This window comes from Anomalospiza imberbis, chromosome 13 (genome assembly GCF_031753505.1).
Source record: "Anomalospiza imberbis isolate Cuckoo-Finch-1a 21T00152 chromosome 13, ASM3175350v1, whole genome shotgun sequence".
NCBI classification, from domain to species: domain Eukaryota; kingdom Metazoa; phylum Chordata; class Aves; order Passeriformes; family Viduidae; genus Anomalospiza; species Anomalospiza imberbis.
In genome coordinates this window covers 4,095,488-4,111,162 of record NC_089693.1, presented here as the reverse complement: position 1 = coordinate 4,111,162, position 15,675 = coordinate 4,095,488, and the positions used below count along the sequence as shown (strand labels likewise).

Below are 15,675 nucleotides of genomic sequence, written 5' to 3'. Positions count from 1 at the left end.
AAAAAAGGTTATTTACATATTGTGTGTCCTTCCTGTTGTGGAAAGTTGGAATCAATTCCACATTTTCCAAAACTCTTCTGGCAGGTTTAAACCCTGACAGCCCTGTTTTCAACATGTGCACTAAAATGAGTTAAAACATAATTAGTGCATGTAGAAACTATCCATCTAAATTCAGTGACCTGATCACAGCAGTCACTTCTAAGTTAACCAGCAGAGCCAGGATATTACCAGTTATGGTTGGAAGATGTTCTCCTAATTCCTTTCCCTTCATGATGAGTCTGTGATTATTTCTAGAGCTGTTCACAGCTTTGTGGATACTCTCCAAGACCTTTCATTGTGTATTCTTTACTCTTACAAGCTAATTTTTGCATTATCTAAGTTTTTCAGGCAGCTCTTTCTAACACAGTTCTGAATAAAGCAGCAAAATGAGTGGAATGAAATATAATCAAGCATGTTAATATATCTCTTGCTCTATCACACCTACTCCCACACTCAGATAACCAGGCACACACAAACACCCACACTGTGAGTGTTCATCTCCTCTTCCTTCCTTCTGGCTTGTCAGAGACTAAAATAGTCATGTAGTGGTTTCCACCATTCATGCTACCACGTCACCGTGTCGGTCAGTTAAAACGCCTCAAACAGAAAGATGGGTAGATGAGAAAACCAATCACTGCATGATAATTATAACAAGTCCTGATTTTTGATCCTTGTTGGAAAAAAAAAGAGACATATTAAAGGGTAAACGAAATCTGGAACAAGCATCACCTGACTGTGACAGAATGTGCCTATTAACTGTGTCCTCTACAGGCTAATTGCTGGAGTTACTGAAGCCTCCCAGCTCTCTCTAATTCTGGGTAATGTTTTGTTTCATAAGCAATTTGCCATGTTTATTCATTTCCCTATCTAGCTCATTTGCACTTGCAAAGAATGAAAGGGAGGCAATGTTTGCATGGTCGCATAAACCCGTAAGAGAATTAATTACTTTTATACAGGATCTAATTCATGCAGGAAAAATGGAGTTGTGGGATTCTGATTTTTCCCCCTCTGTATCATACTCTCAAAATCAGTCTGCACACACACATATTGTGCCTAATGAAATTCATCAAATGAGCAGATATTCAATCTGCACATCCAAGCATAGTCTCTTGGCTGACTACAAAACTAACCTGATACTTGTCAGTGTGAAAAACTGCATACAAGGAAAAGACTGATGCAAAACTAGCCATGTCTGAGTTTAATTCAACTTAAAATATACCAAAATAGCACAACTTTATACACCACAATTCCCAACTACAATGCAACATTTGCAGTTTCTGTAAAGAATTATTTCAAATGCACAAAGAGATGCAAACAGGCAGCAATTATCTAATATTCAAACAACCATCACCATAATAGAGTTATTTTCTTCACATAATTTTCATCATGAGCTGGAGAATGCATGACCAAAGGTTGAAATAAAGCCCATGAGTTCACCCCACCTGTAAGCACATTCCTTTTCCCCAGGTCACTATTGATTAATGTGGATGTGTGCATGAACTTGTAGCCAACAAAAAAGCGTTCCAAAGGCCTACCTGTCTCTTGGCAAGTTCCTCAACAGAAGGAACTCTCAATAGGAGGCTATGTTTCATGGGACCCACAGGTGTTCTGAGGAAAGCTGGATTTATCTCATTGGCCATTTATTTAAAAGCCAAGGACCGAAGACAAGTTTTGCTAATTTCAGTAATTAACTGAGTCAGCTGGGAAGCACCAGGCCGGTGTTTTGCAGCGCCCCAGAGGGATGGAGGAATGCAGGAAGATGCAGCTGTCAGAAGCTTCGAGCGGGCAGGTGACGGAGCAGGAAATGACTCCTCGGTCACCCGTGGAAAAGCCGGCAGGTCACCCACCACACACACCTCCTGGGAGATGCTCTGCTGTCAGCCTGGGCCCGCGTAAAACACCACAAGGCCGAGAACAGCATTAATTGCAGCATGTGCCCAGTAGAATCGAAGCATTTTGGTTTGCAGCAGGTCTTGGGCTGGCTGGAGGTGGGCGCGGAGCTGTCGCAGCCTCACCGCTGTGGGAATGATGATTGTGGCCGCACCCGCACAGCGACTCGGACATACTCTACACCCTTCCACTATTTGCAGGGGTTTCCTGAGCTTCTGCTTCTAAACATAACAGCAAAACTTTGCATTTATTGTTTATTCTATCTCCCAAGTGTTACCTGTGGATGATGTGCTCAGGTGGGACAGCACGCAGCGGGGTGCACCCATTTCGCTGCCCAGGTACCAAGCAGGGCTGTAAGAGCAAGTTCTTGAACCAGGGAGCTTTTTGCTTTATAATGTGCAGAAACACAGTATTTGTGTGGGCACGAGGTTTCCACGCTGTCCAGGACGGCTTATTTAGAACTAAAGCCCCTCACCTCCTGCACTTTAGTGCGGTGAAAAAGGGCCTCACACGGGCAGGTAACCTCCAGGGAAAGCGCGGTGGGGAACAGCAGCACCACAACGCTTTTCCCTCCTTAACAGTCCCAGCCAGCCCGGCTGTCAGCGGGAGAGGCTGACACCGACCCACAGCACCGCGCTGCCTCCCCCTCTCCCATGACAGCACCCGGGGGACACCGAGAGACGAGGTTTCCCCTCAGCGCGGGGTCACCAAGGGCACACGGCTTTCCCACAGCGCTGGGCTGGCGGGCAGCGAGCAGAGGAGGTGCCGAAGCGAGGGACAGAACTCCCAAGCTGCCGCCGCCCGGGGCCCCGTGACGGCGGAGCGTGAAGGGCTGAGGGGTGAGGGCCCCGCCCCCGGCCCCGCCCCCGGCCCCTGTTTACCCACAGGCTGTGCACGTGGTGGCCGCGCCGCGCCATTGGCCCGCTCGCCGGGGCCCTGCCGCCGCCCCGCCAATCGCCGCGCTGTCCACGCGCTCTCGCCCGCGCGCGATTGGCCCCGGCGCGGCGATCACGCAGCGTGACGCACTCCGGGCGTGCGCCCGCCGAGTACCAATGAGGCGGGGGCGCAGGGGCGGCCCGCGGCGAATGGCGGCGCGCGGGGCCGCGGGGCGGCCAATGGGCAGCGCGCGGGGGCGGGACGCGGCGCCGCGGGCGCTGGCGGAGACGGGCGGGTTTAAAGCGCTCGGCGAGAGCGGGCGCGGTTCCCCCGCGGCCGGGGAGCGATGGCGGCGGCCGGGCCGGGCCCCGGGGCCGGCGGCGCGGTGAAGACGCTGGCCCTGGTACTGGAGGACGAGGCCCGGCGCGGCGGAGGCGGCGGCTACTGCAGTGGGGACACGGTGTCCGGGCAGGTGCTGCTGGAGCTGGCGGGGCCGCTGCCGCTCCGCGGGCTGCGCCTGGAGGCCGCGGGCCGGGCGCGTGTCGCTTGGAGCGAGAGCCCCGGCGCGGTGCCCGGGGCGGGCACGTGGGGGATGGCGGTGCGGGCCCCGGGGCCGGGGCCGCGGCGGGAGGCGGAGGTGCGGTACCTGGACATCCGGCAGAGCCTCCTGCGGGACCCGCCCGAAGGTGAGGCGGGACGGGTCGGGGGAGGGGGACGCGGGCCCGGCCGCTCCCGCAGCCGCGGCGGGGTGGGACCGGGCCGGTGGCGTTGCGGCAGCGGGGAAGGGCTGCGGGAAGGCGCCCGCGGAGGGGGGAACGGGCACCGGGGCCCGAAGGAACGGGCACCGGCCGCGGGTGGCGGGGCACCGGCCGGCAGCGCTGCCGTGTGCCCGGGGATCCTCACCGCCTCGTCCGCGGCCGCGCGATTCCCTGTGTGGCGGCTGAAAAACGCCGGGCAGGACTGGAATAAAATAAAATCAGCAGCTCGGTTCCCTGCGCTGTGTGGGAGTCGTGCAGAGAGGTTCGGCCCTTCCGTGTGTCCATCCCTCCGCGCTGGGTGTGCGGCACAAGCAGCTCCTGGGAAGCTGCCGTGGAAGACCCTGGAAGCAGCCAGGCTCATCCAATGGATTAAGGAGGCAGGGGAAGCTGCTGTGGCGGAGCTCTGTCACTCAGACACTGCAGCGCTATGGCAGCGTTGAAAAAAAATTAAAGCCAGAACAACGACATTTCGTTCTGTACGGGTGAAACGCAAGCTCAGGCTGACCTGTAGGGAAAGTAGATTTAGGCCTTGTAAATTGTGTAACAGTAGGCCCTATATGAATAAATTGGGAGCTCATGTATTTGTAGTATTTCTTCATGCTGACCTTAAATTGCAGGTTTTTCGGCACAGAAGCTAGTTTAATTGTTAATTGGAAAAGTAGATTAATTGCTGTCCTGCTGAAATGAAACTTACTTTATGCTTTGCAGGAGCCATTTTGGATTAGAAATTGGCCAGAGTCCTGAGCTGGATCTCAAGGTCTCCCATGTTTCCTTGATTTTTGTTTTTCATTGAAATCACATCACAGGATGAATAAAGTATGGGCCACAGTCCAGAACCCACTGGGATCAGTAAAAACTTCTTGCATCTGGGTGTTTTCATACATAAATAATTTATAAAAGTGTCTGCTTTGTTCTATTTCTGGAATAACTAAAGCATACTATTCATTCTTATCCTACAGGTGAGGAAAACTTAATTCTTCTAGATGGAAGACATGAATTTCCGTTCAGCTTTCAGCTCCCTCAAGAGTAAGTTCAATAATCCAACCTGAAGGGATTGTGCTGGATGCTGCTTGTAGTGGAACATTAACTTAATGTAGTTTGACTTGTGTTTTTTTTAGTATCAGCTTTATATGTTTGTCTTAATCAAGCACCATGCAGACAGGCCTTGTTTGCTTCAGCTTCTTCCCCAAGGCCCTAAAAGTACAAGCTGTAAATTGGGAAATGTTGATGTGTGCAGGAAGTGTTAGTGTTTGGGAGCTGAGCTATTAATAGAAGGTAATGGTTTTATGACTGCTTGTTTCAGACCTCTGGTGACCTCTTTTACTGGGAAGTATGGCAGTATCCAGTACTATGTGAAAGCAGTTCTGGAGAGGCCTGCTGTGCCTGACCAGAGTGTGCAGACAGAGCTGCAGATCATCAGCCATATCGATGTCAGCTCACCAGCTCTCTTGGTAAGAGGGTCCCCCACTTCTCCTCCCCCCTGTAGAACCACCTGCAAATAAACCATTTCCAAGCAGCATTCCCATCCACCCATAACCCTTCCCATGTTATTGTAGAGCATAATTTTCTGACTTCTGAAAGCATATAAGCTCCCTAAGCTTTTCTCTATAAATAGATTATCTTAGGTTTTGTGAATAGCAAACAGAGTGGCTTTTTTAATACCATTGATTACATCCCTGCTGGCAGAGATGCTCCTGCCAAAAAGTTAGGCAGGCTTCAGATGCATAAATAAGGCTTAATAATAGTAATGTCTGTGTGCAGAGTAGTTACTCTTACCAGAGCAACTACATTCACAGGGCTGCAGTGTCCTAAACTCCACAATAATAGCAGGTTGAGGAGCAGTAATTAGAGAAGAGTATTAATCATGCCCAGCCTGTCATTTAGGCTCAGCCCATTATGCTACGTATCCCTGCATTTTGCATGTCGTTTTCTAACATGAAGTGTGTGCATGCAGCTGCTCCAGAGATCCTTTCAGTTATTTCCCTATGACAGATTTGGCCACATTAAAGCATTGAGTTTTTAATGATCACTGCAAATACTGTAGAGTAATAAGAAAGATCAGGCATTAAGTAATGAGTAAATAGGCAAGATGGAAGCTAATGAGCTGGATTCTTTTATCTCAACCCATATTATGAAAATAATATAAAATTATGCCTTGCACTTTCATGATAGCAACTGGATCTAAATGGTTATTCATTTAAATATGAATGAGTAATTTCTGTTTTATTTAAAATGGTAGGATAATTTTAACATCATGACGTGAACATAGAAAAGAGATGTTTTGAGCAGGCTTTTTTTTCCCCCTCATTACATGCTTACATTTTAATCCATTCTAGAGAGAACTTAGGGTATTTTGGCAGTGACATCTGTAAGCAGAATTTCTATTCAGGAGTTTGAAGGCATCATACCCACGTTCTGTAAGGACAAAGCAGACCATAGGTTATTGCACAGAGGAGGCCTGTGGGACACATCAGGAAGGCAGTGCCAGTCTTAATGGATTCGAAAGCTACCACCAAAAGTGCAAAACAACAGGGCTTTTTTCATTCTAATACAGAAAATACAAAAACAATTTGCATTATTTTATTGACTGAGTGTCACTGCCCAGTAAATCATTTTGAGTAGCTTTGATCCTGGCTTGGACACTTGACATGTATGCTTGTGAGTTTATTCTAATGAAAATGTTACAGGCAGTGTAAATGTCATCCAATGTGACAGTCCTTGAATAATTAAGATGTTTTTTGTCATGCCTCTACATTTTTGGGGGGGTTTTGTGGCTTGCAAGTAATGAAGGTGCATCCCCTTAGCCCAGTGTCTACATATATTTATCCTTTCTTAAAGGTACAAAAGTAAAAAAAATACCTGCTTAAGTGTTAGTTGTTTGCAGATAAAATTAATTCTGCATTCTTCTGCACTGAGAAAAATGGAGATAAACACCACAGTATTTCAGGAGACTTTTAAAAAAAGTTCATTTTGAAGACAAAGCACATGCTAAGACACACTGGTCTGTGTTACTTAGTACAGTCTCCGATTTAAAAAGAGAAATGTTCAGATTGCCAAACCTTGGCTCCATTTCACATGGTGGCAAAAACTGCAGTTGCACTGAGCAGTTCAGGGCTTCAGATCACGTGGATTTTAGAGCTGGGTTGCAATGACTGATAGGCATAACACTAAACTGCAAGTGACTGAGACCTTTATCCCATAAAATGAAAAATACTCTATATTTTATAGACACCTGTTCTAAGAAGTCAGGAGAAGATGGTTGGCTGTTGGTTTTTCACCTCTGGGCCAGTGTCTCTCAGTGCCAAAATTGAGAGGAAGGGATACTGTAATGGTAAGAGTAGTTATCTTAAAAATGTGAATACTGAGCATCTAATAGGTTGGGATTTTTTTTAATCTCAGTGAAGCCAACACTTCATAGTTCAAAGAATAGTTCTGTTTAATAAAAGTAAATTAAGATCCAAATGAATTTTTTTTTTAAATCATCTTACCTTTCCCCTTGGGAATATAAATTGAAAGAAAGTCCTGTTAATAATCTTATGGAAAATCTGTGTACGTTTGTGTGTAAAGAACAACAGAATGTTTTTATCTGGGATAAAATGCTTAACTGGGATGTAATTAGGTTTTTACATCCTGTTTTTGTAAGTTTACACTTGGGTAAGAATGAGCTTAAGCAGCTTCTTCTTCATCTTGATAACGTTAGATTCATTGAGAAAATAAAATAAAACATCCTGAAATTCATTTAGTACTATATAAAAGGAAGACTGGAGCATAATTTGCAAATAAAGCTTTTATAGCTTGTTCATATTATGTTTAAAGTTTCAAAATGAATCATTGTTTATGTGTAAAACATAGTAGGTGGCTATAATTTTGCCTGGATGCCACTCTGAAAAAAATAAACTGGCTTGAGGAAACCTAGCAAGTATTGTTCTCATAACACTGCAGATGATGTACGTGCTGTGTAACATGCTTTGATACTCCCAGAGGAAAGTTGGTAAATATCAATTATTCATTGGACTTTTTCTGTCTCTAAGGGGAAGCCATCCCAATCTATGCAGAAATTGAGAACTGCTCTTCTCGTTTGATTGTTCCAAAAGCTGCCATTTTCCAAACACAAACTTACCTGGCCAGTGGGAAGACAAAAACCTTCCGTCAGATGGTTGCCAATGTCCGAGGAAACCACATTGCCTCTGGGAGTACAGATACCTGGAATGGGAAAACTCTGAAAATCCCACCTGTATCCCCATCAATACTTGACTGCTGCATTATTAGAGTAGAATATTCATTAGCTGTAAGTATTGGGTTTTCAAATGTACAAACTTGAAATATTGCATTCAATTGGGAACGGAAGAATTTACTGAGTAGCTGTTAGGTTTTTAACTTGGGCACTACAATAAATACAAATCTAGAGAAGGGTGTCCCAGCCCGTGGTGAGGGGTTAGAATTAGATGATCTTTAAGATCCCTTCTGACCCTTACCATTCTATGACTCTGCGAAAAATAAACAGCATCAACCACGTACATGAGAGACTGAAGGTCAGAAAGAGATTCTGAGATGGAAAGATGGGAATAATGTGGAAAAGGGAGAAATGTTTCTGAGGAAGAAGCAGCTTAGTTTCAGACATGCAGGGGTTGTTTTGGGAGAGCATTTCAAGCTGAATGGGGTCCTCACGTGATTCTTTCTAGAAATGGGAAGATAACACTGAGAGTCAAGTCCATAATTATGTTTGTCAAGATGCTTTTTATTTTTGAATGTCACTTAGAGACAAGTTACAGAAAGAAGGAAACTGCTGTAAAATAAGGAAAGCTGCCAGGGTATTAGCTAAGCATATCTGGGATGACAAAGCTCTTATTTTTTAAATTTGCAGTGCAGGGAGTAGGGCAGCTTTTAAGAGCAGCATTCAATGGGGTCTCATGATGTTTTTTTCTTCTGTTTGGGGGTTGTCACATAGGTGTATATCCATATTCCTGGTGCTAAGAAATTGATGATTGAAATGCCTGTGGTGATTGGCACTATTCCATGTATTGGATTTTCAAGCAGAAACTCCAGCATTACCAGCCAGTTTAGTATGGATATGAGTTGGCTGGCATTGACCATGCCTGAGCACCCTGAAGGTAATAAATACATATTGAACTGTCTCTAATCCAGCACAGCACTGTCTGCAGCAGATGGGTGCAGTGCCAGTTTAAGGGCACTGCCAGGGATGTAGGCAATGGAAATATGACTCACAAAGTTCTCAAATTGAGATCCAAAACGATTGGTGAGGTTAACCCAACTCCAGCCTTCCTGAAGTCTCTCTGTACCCCATCTGACTGAAACAACCAACTTCTGATGGTGGGAATATTCTACTCATTACTTAATATATCTTGATACAACACAGGTTTGTTGCTGGAGTTATCCTAAAAGCACAGCACTCTCTGTATTCTGCTGAATCACCTGAGTTTACTGAAAAAATCATTTTAGTTACAGTATTTATGAGTTCAGTGCACTTCCAATACAATTTTTGGGGTCCTGGATATACTGTAATACACATGTTCTTGCTGTGAGTGAGTGAATAGTTTGAAATATGACAGAAGCATCTCTTGTGTTTCAGCACCACCAAATTATGCTGATGTAGTGTCTGAGGAAGAGTTTTCCAGACATGTTCCTGCTTATCCACTTCCCATTGACTGTGAGGAACAGTTGTGTTGTCCTGTCTTTGCTTACATACAAGAGTTCCGGTTTCAGCCTCCACCTCTTTATTCAGAGGTAAGAAAATAAATAGCAGGTGGTGTTTTTATTGTCATATGGCAAAAAAAAATAACCCACACGCATACTTAAATGCAGGAATTGCAGGCAGTAACTGTTGTCTTTCTTCTCTCCTTAGATTGATCCACATCCAACTGATGTAGAAGAAGTTCAGCCTGTTTCATTCATGCTCTGAGGATTTGTAATGAGCATCATTGTGATGAATGTCTTAATCTTTCTGCTGCTTAAGCTGGTAGTGCAGCTAAAAAGGAAACTGTTTTCTTTTTCAAAAATTCAGTCTGTGTATGAGAAAGGCAAAGGATAATGGAGAAGGAGGTATGAGCACGTTTGGTGATAAAAGAGAACCTCCTGGATTAGTCTGCACAGAGGATAACCAGGGGAGCAGCTGAGCTTGGGATACTTGAGAAGTACCTGAAAATACTGAAATGAAAATGCATCAGTGAAATACTGAATGTTTTCCAAAAAGTGGATACACTACACAAAGTACGAGGAGGAGATGGGTGGATCTTCTGAAAAGAAAAGAATTAATATTATGTTTGCAACTCTCTGGAAGAATGTATATAGTGACGTTGAGAACTCCTGTAGTAGAACAGAATGTGGGGTAAGAAAACATTTCCAAAAGATTCCAGTGTTCAAGGGGCTTCAGCTTTGCACTGTCTGCATCCAAAAAAGGAGCACTACTGCACCACAGAGCGAAGTCTTAACTTCGTATTTGATGGGAACCTGCCCTTCTCACGACTGCTAAGTGGTACTATTTCCTCATTCATCATGATCCTGAGAACACCACCATGGATGACAGAATGGCTGTTACACAATATTACAAAGGCAACAATTTCCTGAATGCAAGAGACAAGTGTGGAACAAACTGAACTTTGAGACGAGCTTATGCACTATGCTTTCTTTCAAGGGATTTCTTAAGGGAATTACTCTAACCTCTTCTACTGTGAGTTCTTCTTCTGCATCTTAAGCCTATGGATAGCATGATAAGGGGAAGCATGGCAAGGGAGAAACCTTTTGCCAGCAGCAGGTATACTTGGCAAAATGGACAATATTTATTTATTCAAAAGCCTTTATAAGCCTACCTCTGTTTTGGATATTTACTTATGGTCAGATTTGAGACCAAAAAAAAAGTCTTGTTAAAGCTCCAGTATACTTCAAGGTTCTAAAAGGGACCCTAAATGGTTTCTGTGGTTAGTGAATGAGCTACAAGGTGTAGGGAGAGGTGTAAATATACCCAGAATAGACATAGCTTATAACTGAAGTGAAAGCAGACATCAGGGGAACAAAGTCCTCTGGTAATGGCACAAAGCTTTTCATTACTCCTGCATTTTTGTCTAAAGATCTATTGTCAGGGGCTGCACTGGTCATTTGCTATCCATACTATAGATGTTGGTGTGTTTCCTTGTTTGTTTTTGCTGTTTAATTTTGTTTTGGTGCAATATTTTAATGTTTTCTTCCTCAGGTCATTGAGAACAGTGAGAGTTTGTTGCTGCTAAGAGTGAAGGCACAGCATTTACTTGCCCTTCTGCTGCCTTCATTTAAAAGTAGAATGTTTGTTTCCTGCCAACCATCAATTGGGATCAGTAAACAATCACCAACAGATCACTTACAGGAGCAGAAAACAGCATTGTCAACATGCATGTTTACAGTCCTGTCTTTGAAATACAGGGGATTTTGGACTCCTAGAAATACTCCATATGTCTTACAGAAAGGTTTGGGGTTAAACCCCGGTGCTTCATGTGGTAAAACAGTGTACTTTCTGGTAATTACAAAAAGAGCAATTCAGTTTCCTTCATTCCATCAATAACTGCAGTTTAAACAAAGTCTAAATGGTTTTTTGTGAAATCTGTCTCTTCAGTTCAGAAGCAGGGATTTTTCTACAGGCATACATGGATATATATTTTTAGTCTTCTTTTAGTTTAACTTCCTTACATTGTCTAATTTCTAGCACTACACCTCAAATCCCTTTTCCATCAGTGTGAAAAACAGACTGCTGGAGATTCACATTTCCAAACTGCAGTTACTACTTTCATTTGCAACATTTAGTATTGTCTTCTATAGCAAATGCAGCTTTAACCAAAATTTGAGTGCATGATTTAGAAAGGACAGTCTAAAAATGATTATTTAAGTCTCAAGGTGTAGCTCTCATGCCTTTTTATTTATTCAAGTGAGGGCCTGCCCATACAATCAATGCAGGATTTTCATTCACATCATCTGGAAAGGGAACAAGCATCTTTTCCCTAAACAGATACCATTATAGTTACTTGAAAAGTAATTTGGTTGTGTAATAACTTGCATGGTAATAATTTCAAATATTGGCTTAAAGAACATTAGGTGCTTTTTTGGACTGTAATACCTGATAGGTGATGTGTGCTACCTGGTATAGTCATGGTTAAGCAAACAGCAGTATGAAGGGTAAAGGTTTGCTTTTTTCCTTTTTTTTTTTTTCTAAAATCTTTGAGTTGTTTTCTATTCTTTGCAGATAAACTGTGGCCTTAGATTGTTTGCTGCAAAAAAAGTCAACTATTATGTGTTTCTTAGGAAGCACACATGGCCCTTCAAAGGAGGGGTGAAAAGATTAAGTTCTGCTCTCTGGCACTTGGCTTAGTGCAGAAATTGATCCTTAAAAATAATTACTGTTTGCACAATAATAAGTTCAATATGCAGGGGCTTTGTTTTCATAACTGTGAAACAGTTTAAAAGAGACAAAATAAAAAAGCTGTTTAACATACAGGAACATGATTGTATTTTGTACTAATGAATGAGCCCCATGGGTTCTTTGTTAATAAAAGTGTCAAAGCTACATTGTGCTGTTCATCTCTGGTTTGGTGCTGTGTCAGAAAATACCTTTATTCTACCCTACAGATCTCTTAATTCTTCTCTGATCTGGGAATTATGCCTTCATGTGTCACTGTTTTAGTTCCCTGAACTATTCATAACCAAGAACTGGAACAAATTGATCAAACAGGGCCTACTCCCACCCATAGTTTTTATGTAATAGGGGATCTTACCTGTAAGGATTGAAGGATGTGAGCTCTTAATTGGATCCTTCATCTCACATATTCATGTTTGAGGATATTTTGTTTCCTTCAGACAAGACCAAAGCAACAAAGTAAAGATAAATACATCAGAACATTCTTAGAACCAGAGTGCAGAATGACTAAAGCAGAGAACCTGCTGCTGTGGGGAAAGAGGTGACAAACTGTACCTGCCCCACTGCTCACCTGAGCCAGGAGTGAGATGATAAATCTCCATCAGAGTCCTGCCTCCCAGGGGTTTGAGGAACAAAGACAATAGTTGATTTCTTCTTCCTGTTTCCATGTCTGAGGGAAGATGGCAAATTTCTCCATAGAAAGTCGAGGGGAAGATGCTGTTCAGGATCATGGAATCACAGAATAGTTTGGGTTGAAAGGGACCTTAAAGCCCATCCCATTCAACCCCCTGCCATGGGCAGGGACCCCTTCCACTATCCCAGTTTGCTCCAAGCCTGGTCCAGCTTGTCCTTGAACACTTGAAGGGATCCAGGTGCAGCCACAGCTTCTCTGGGCCACTTGTGCCAGGGAGGAATTTCTTAGGCCTATTCAAGCACCAGAACCAGCAGAGGAGTCATGATTCATAAAAAGGAAAATTCAAAACCTCAAATACTGGTCTTAGTTTTTTTTTTTTTTTAAAGCTCTCTCACTAAATGATAGTATTTCAGTTGACAAGCTGTAATTGTCTGTTAAAATATGTTTGGTGTTTAAACAGGTAGTAAAAAGCCAGGCAGAGATGGAGCAGATCCTGCAGGCTCATGTTTGCAGCTCTAACCCTTCTGGTGCTTGCATGGAAACGCACAGTTTACGTACAGAGCAAGAGAGATCATTTAATCGGCTCTTGGGGCATGTTCCAAATTATCAAAATAGCATGTTCCATGACTTCACCACCCACTTTGGACAGCAAAAGGGAACATCTAACTCATTTTGTAAAATCTCTGCTATATATATAGCAATACAAACATGTTTGAAGAGCACAGTTTGCAAACAATGTTGATTTGGAGATAATCAGTTGTTCTACAACTCCTTAGAAAACCCAGGCATTTGTGCTCTATTTTCTAGTCAAATTCTGCTGATTTTCAGTGCTCTCCTCAGGGTAGTGACTTAGCATAGGGACACAGAACCTGGCCTTCAGACTGCTGCCTGTTCCAAAGCTGATTATATAATATGTTAACATCAATATGGACAGTCCAGGCTGCTGCACAAAGTAAATTCTCCAAAGAACTAATTAGGTCTAGCATGAACCCAGTCCACTTTTAGTATTAACATTTTATATATGGCATAGACAAGGTGACAGTCTTGTTCCAAATTATGTTGTCATTATTTCTAAGCAATTAATAGGAAATGACAGTACAGAAAAACTCTAGTATCACTGCATCATTGACATTTTAGGACAAGTGACTAATAATAATGTCAAAAACCTCTGAAGAGTGGTTTTATGTGGAATAGAAAATGGCAACTCAGGTGGGAGTACACTGGAGTAGCTGCTCATGCCAACAACGTGCCGTGGGCCTTCTTACCTACACAGGGCAGATTCAACTGTGCTACTGATAAATCTCCAAACACTCATCCCTTCAAAAGAAAAGAGATCCTTCTTAGTTTTGGCTGACATTCAGCCACCTGGCTGCCTGTAGGGATGAGACAAATGAAAGACAGGGTGAAAGTTGGAGCAAGTAGGCTAAACCCAGCCAATTTTTGGCAATGAAAAACTCTTGGTTTTTTACAGTGCCCTGGAACAGCAGCAGCCTCCTCATAAATGAGGCACTGGGCATTGATAGAGGTGAGAACAGAAGCAGGATTTTGACTGCAAGGTCTTAAAGAGGATTGTTGCACACCCAGAAAAATTCCAGGTCTCTGCATAGGTCTCTTTGATGTCATGTCTAGAATCAGGTTGTGTTGGTCACAACATATCAGACCCCAGCAGGAGGAGAAAGTGATTCTTATTACTGAACTAATTAGACTAATCAATGTGCAAAAGAGAGCACAAGTGACAAAAGTTGTAACTTCATTTAAATTATTTGAGGCCTGAAGTGCTTTTCTCCTATGTCTTAATGTGATGTGACCAATTCAGTAGCCTTAAGAAATTAGAAAGATACTAAAGGAAATATTCTGCTGTCCAGAGTGTAAAATGAGAGCAGAAAAGGAAAAGCAATGACTGACCTGACAGACATTCTACAGTGTCCTGGAAGAGAAGTGTCTGAGAGGGCTTAGTGTCCACACAGGCTGATCGAGTTTTTCACACTGTGCCCCAAAAATGGCATTTTGGTGTGAGCATGTCTCTCCCTCACTCAGATCCTGGGGCAGGTTGGCCTCGCCCAGTACCTGCCATGCACAGGCAGACCTGCTTAGCACAAGGGAGCAAGATCAGAAAGGCTGGAATTCAAAGGGGCCCTCCCAAGCTGCAGCCAGACCTTCTCCCACGTCACAGGCTGGAGCAGCTGCGCTGTCACCTGCAAGGATGGGAGTGACACAGGGTCCTCCGACCCTGCCTGGGAGTCTCACGCTTTGGGGGCAAAGAGCTGGAGATGTCTGTTCACAGAGGTGTGAAGCAGAAAGGTCCCCAGGAAGGGCAGCTTTGCAGGCTTTCCCTCATGTGATCCCACCTGCCATCGCTGCGAGAGGACTTTACACTCATCCAAACAAATTAACAATTCATTTCCAACCCTGACACGAAGATTAACCCTGCCAATTAATTCCTTAATCTCTTGCTGCTGACAAGGCTCACAGTTGCCATGTGGATGCGTGTCCACTGGGGCCTGGAGCGGGGCCATTCTGTTTAATTAATGCTGCATCCAGGAGACGGTGGAGCTGATGCTCAAACAGATTCCAACAATACAAACCAGAGCTGCACCTCACCCACCTCGCAGACAGCCTGTGCTGAGCACCTCCACAAGGGCACACACCATCCCCGTGCCTGTGGCAGCTTTTGCTGCATAAAGGGGGTACTTGAACCAATCCGGAGACATTTAGCCATGGTTTACTTGTAGAAAAATGCTTCTTGGTCATCTCCATAATAGATGTGATCACGTTTCCACTGGCACCAGGAAAAAAAAAAACAACCCACAGAACTGTGTCGGTTCCTTCCTCCTGCCTCAGACAGCTGACAAAATGTTGGGCTTGGGGTGGCAGGGAGGAGGGGCAGCCACGCTGAGGCTGCTTCAGAGGGAGAGGTTAGATGAGAACTGAACTGACACGAGTTTGGAAATGTGTGAAGTACAATAAAAAGGAAAAGCAATGCTCAGTCACCTCAGGGAATCTTTGTAAACCAGCTGTTAACAAATTGGGTCAATTTTCCTTTGTTTCTGTAGGTTTTGCCATGTATAATTAAACAGACA

General features: G+C 44.0%; 1 protein-coding gene and 1 long non-coding RNA gene across 2 annotated transcripts in view; one reads left to right on the top strand and one right to left on the bottom strand.

Moving 5' to 3' along the window:
• The first annotated feature begins 3,100 nt into the window (after positions 1 to 3,100).
• ARRDC4 (arrestin domain containing 4) lies at positions 3,101 to 12,113 on the top strand. The gene is made up of 8 exons (XM_068203646.1): positions 3,101 to 3,491; positions 4,523 to 4,589; positions 4,867 to 5,014; positions 6,792 to 6,894; positions 7,595 to 7,851; positions 8,512 to 8,674; positions 9,154 to 9,308; positions 9,427 to 12,113. Exons 1-8 carry the CDS (start codon positions 3,152 to 3,154, stop codon positions 9,481 to 9,483), a joined length of 1,290 nt encoding a protein of 429 aa, XP_068059747.1. The 5' UTR covers positions 3,101 to 3,151; the 3' UTR covers positions 9,484 to 12,113.
• LOC137481752 (uncharacterized) overlaps positions 11,471 to 15,675 on the bottom strand; it is a 79,760-nt gene continuing 75,555 nt past the window's right edge. The window contains exon 3 of the long non-coding RNA XR_011003644.1: positions 11,471 to 13,912. This is a non-coding gene — a long non-coding RNA (uncharacterized lncRNA). The remainder of the gene's footprint in view (positions 13,913 to 15,675) is intronic.

Excerpts from the sequence above, each read along its gene's own strand:
- ARRDC4 (XM_068203646.1), top strand. The coding sequence starts at position 3,152 with ATGGCGGCGGCCGGGCCGGGCCCCGGGGCCGGCGGCGCGGTGAAGACG. Across the intron at positions 3,492-4,522 it reads CCTGCGGGACCCGCCCGAAG|GTGAGGAAAACTTAATTCTT; the intron begins GTGAGGCGGGAC and ends CTTATCCTACAG. Across the intron at positions 9,309-9,426 it reads CTCCACCTCTTTATTCAGAG|ATTGATCCACATCCAACTGA; the intron begins GTAAGAAAATAA and ends TTCTCTCCTTAG.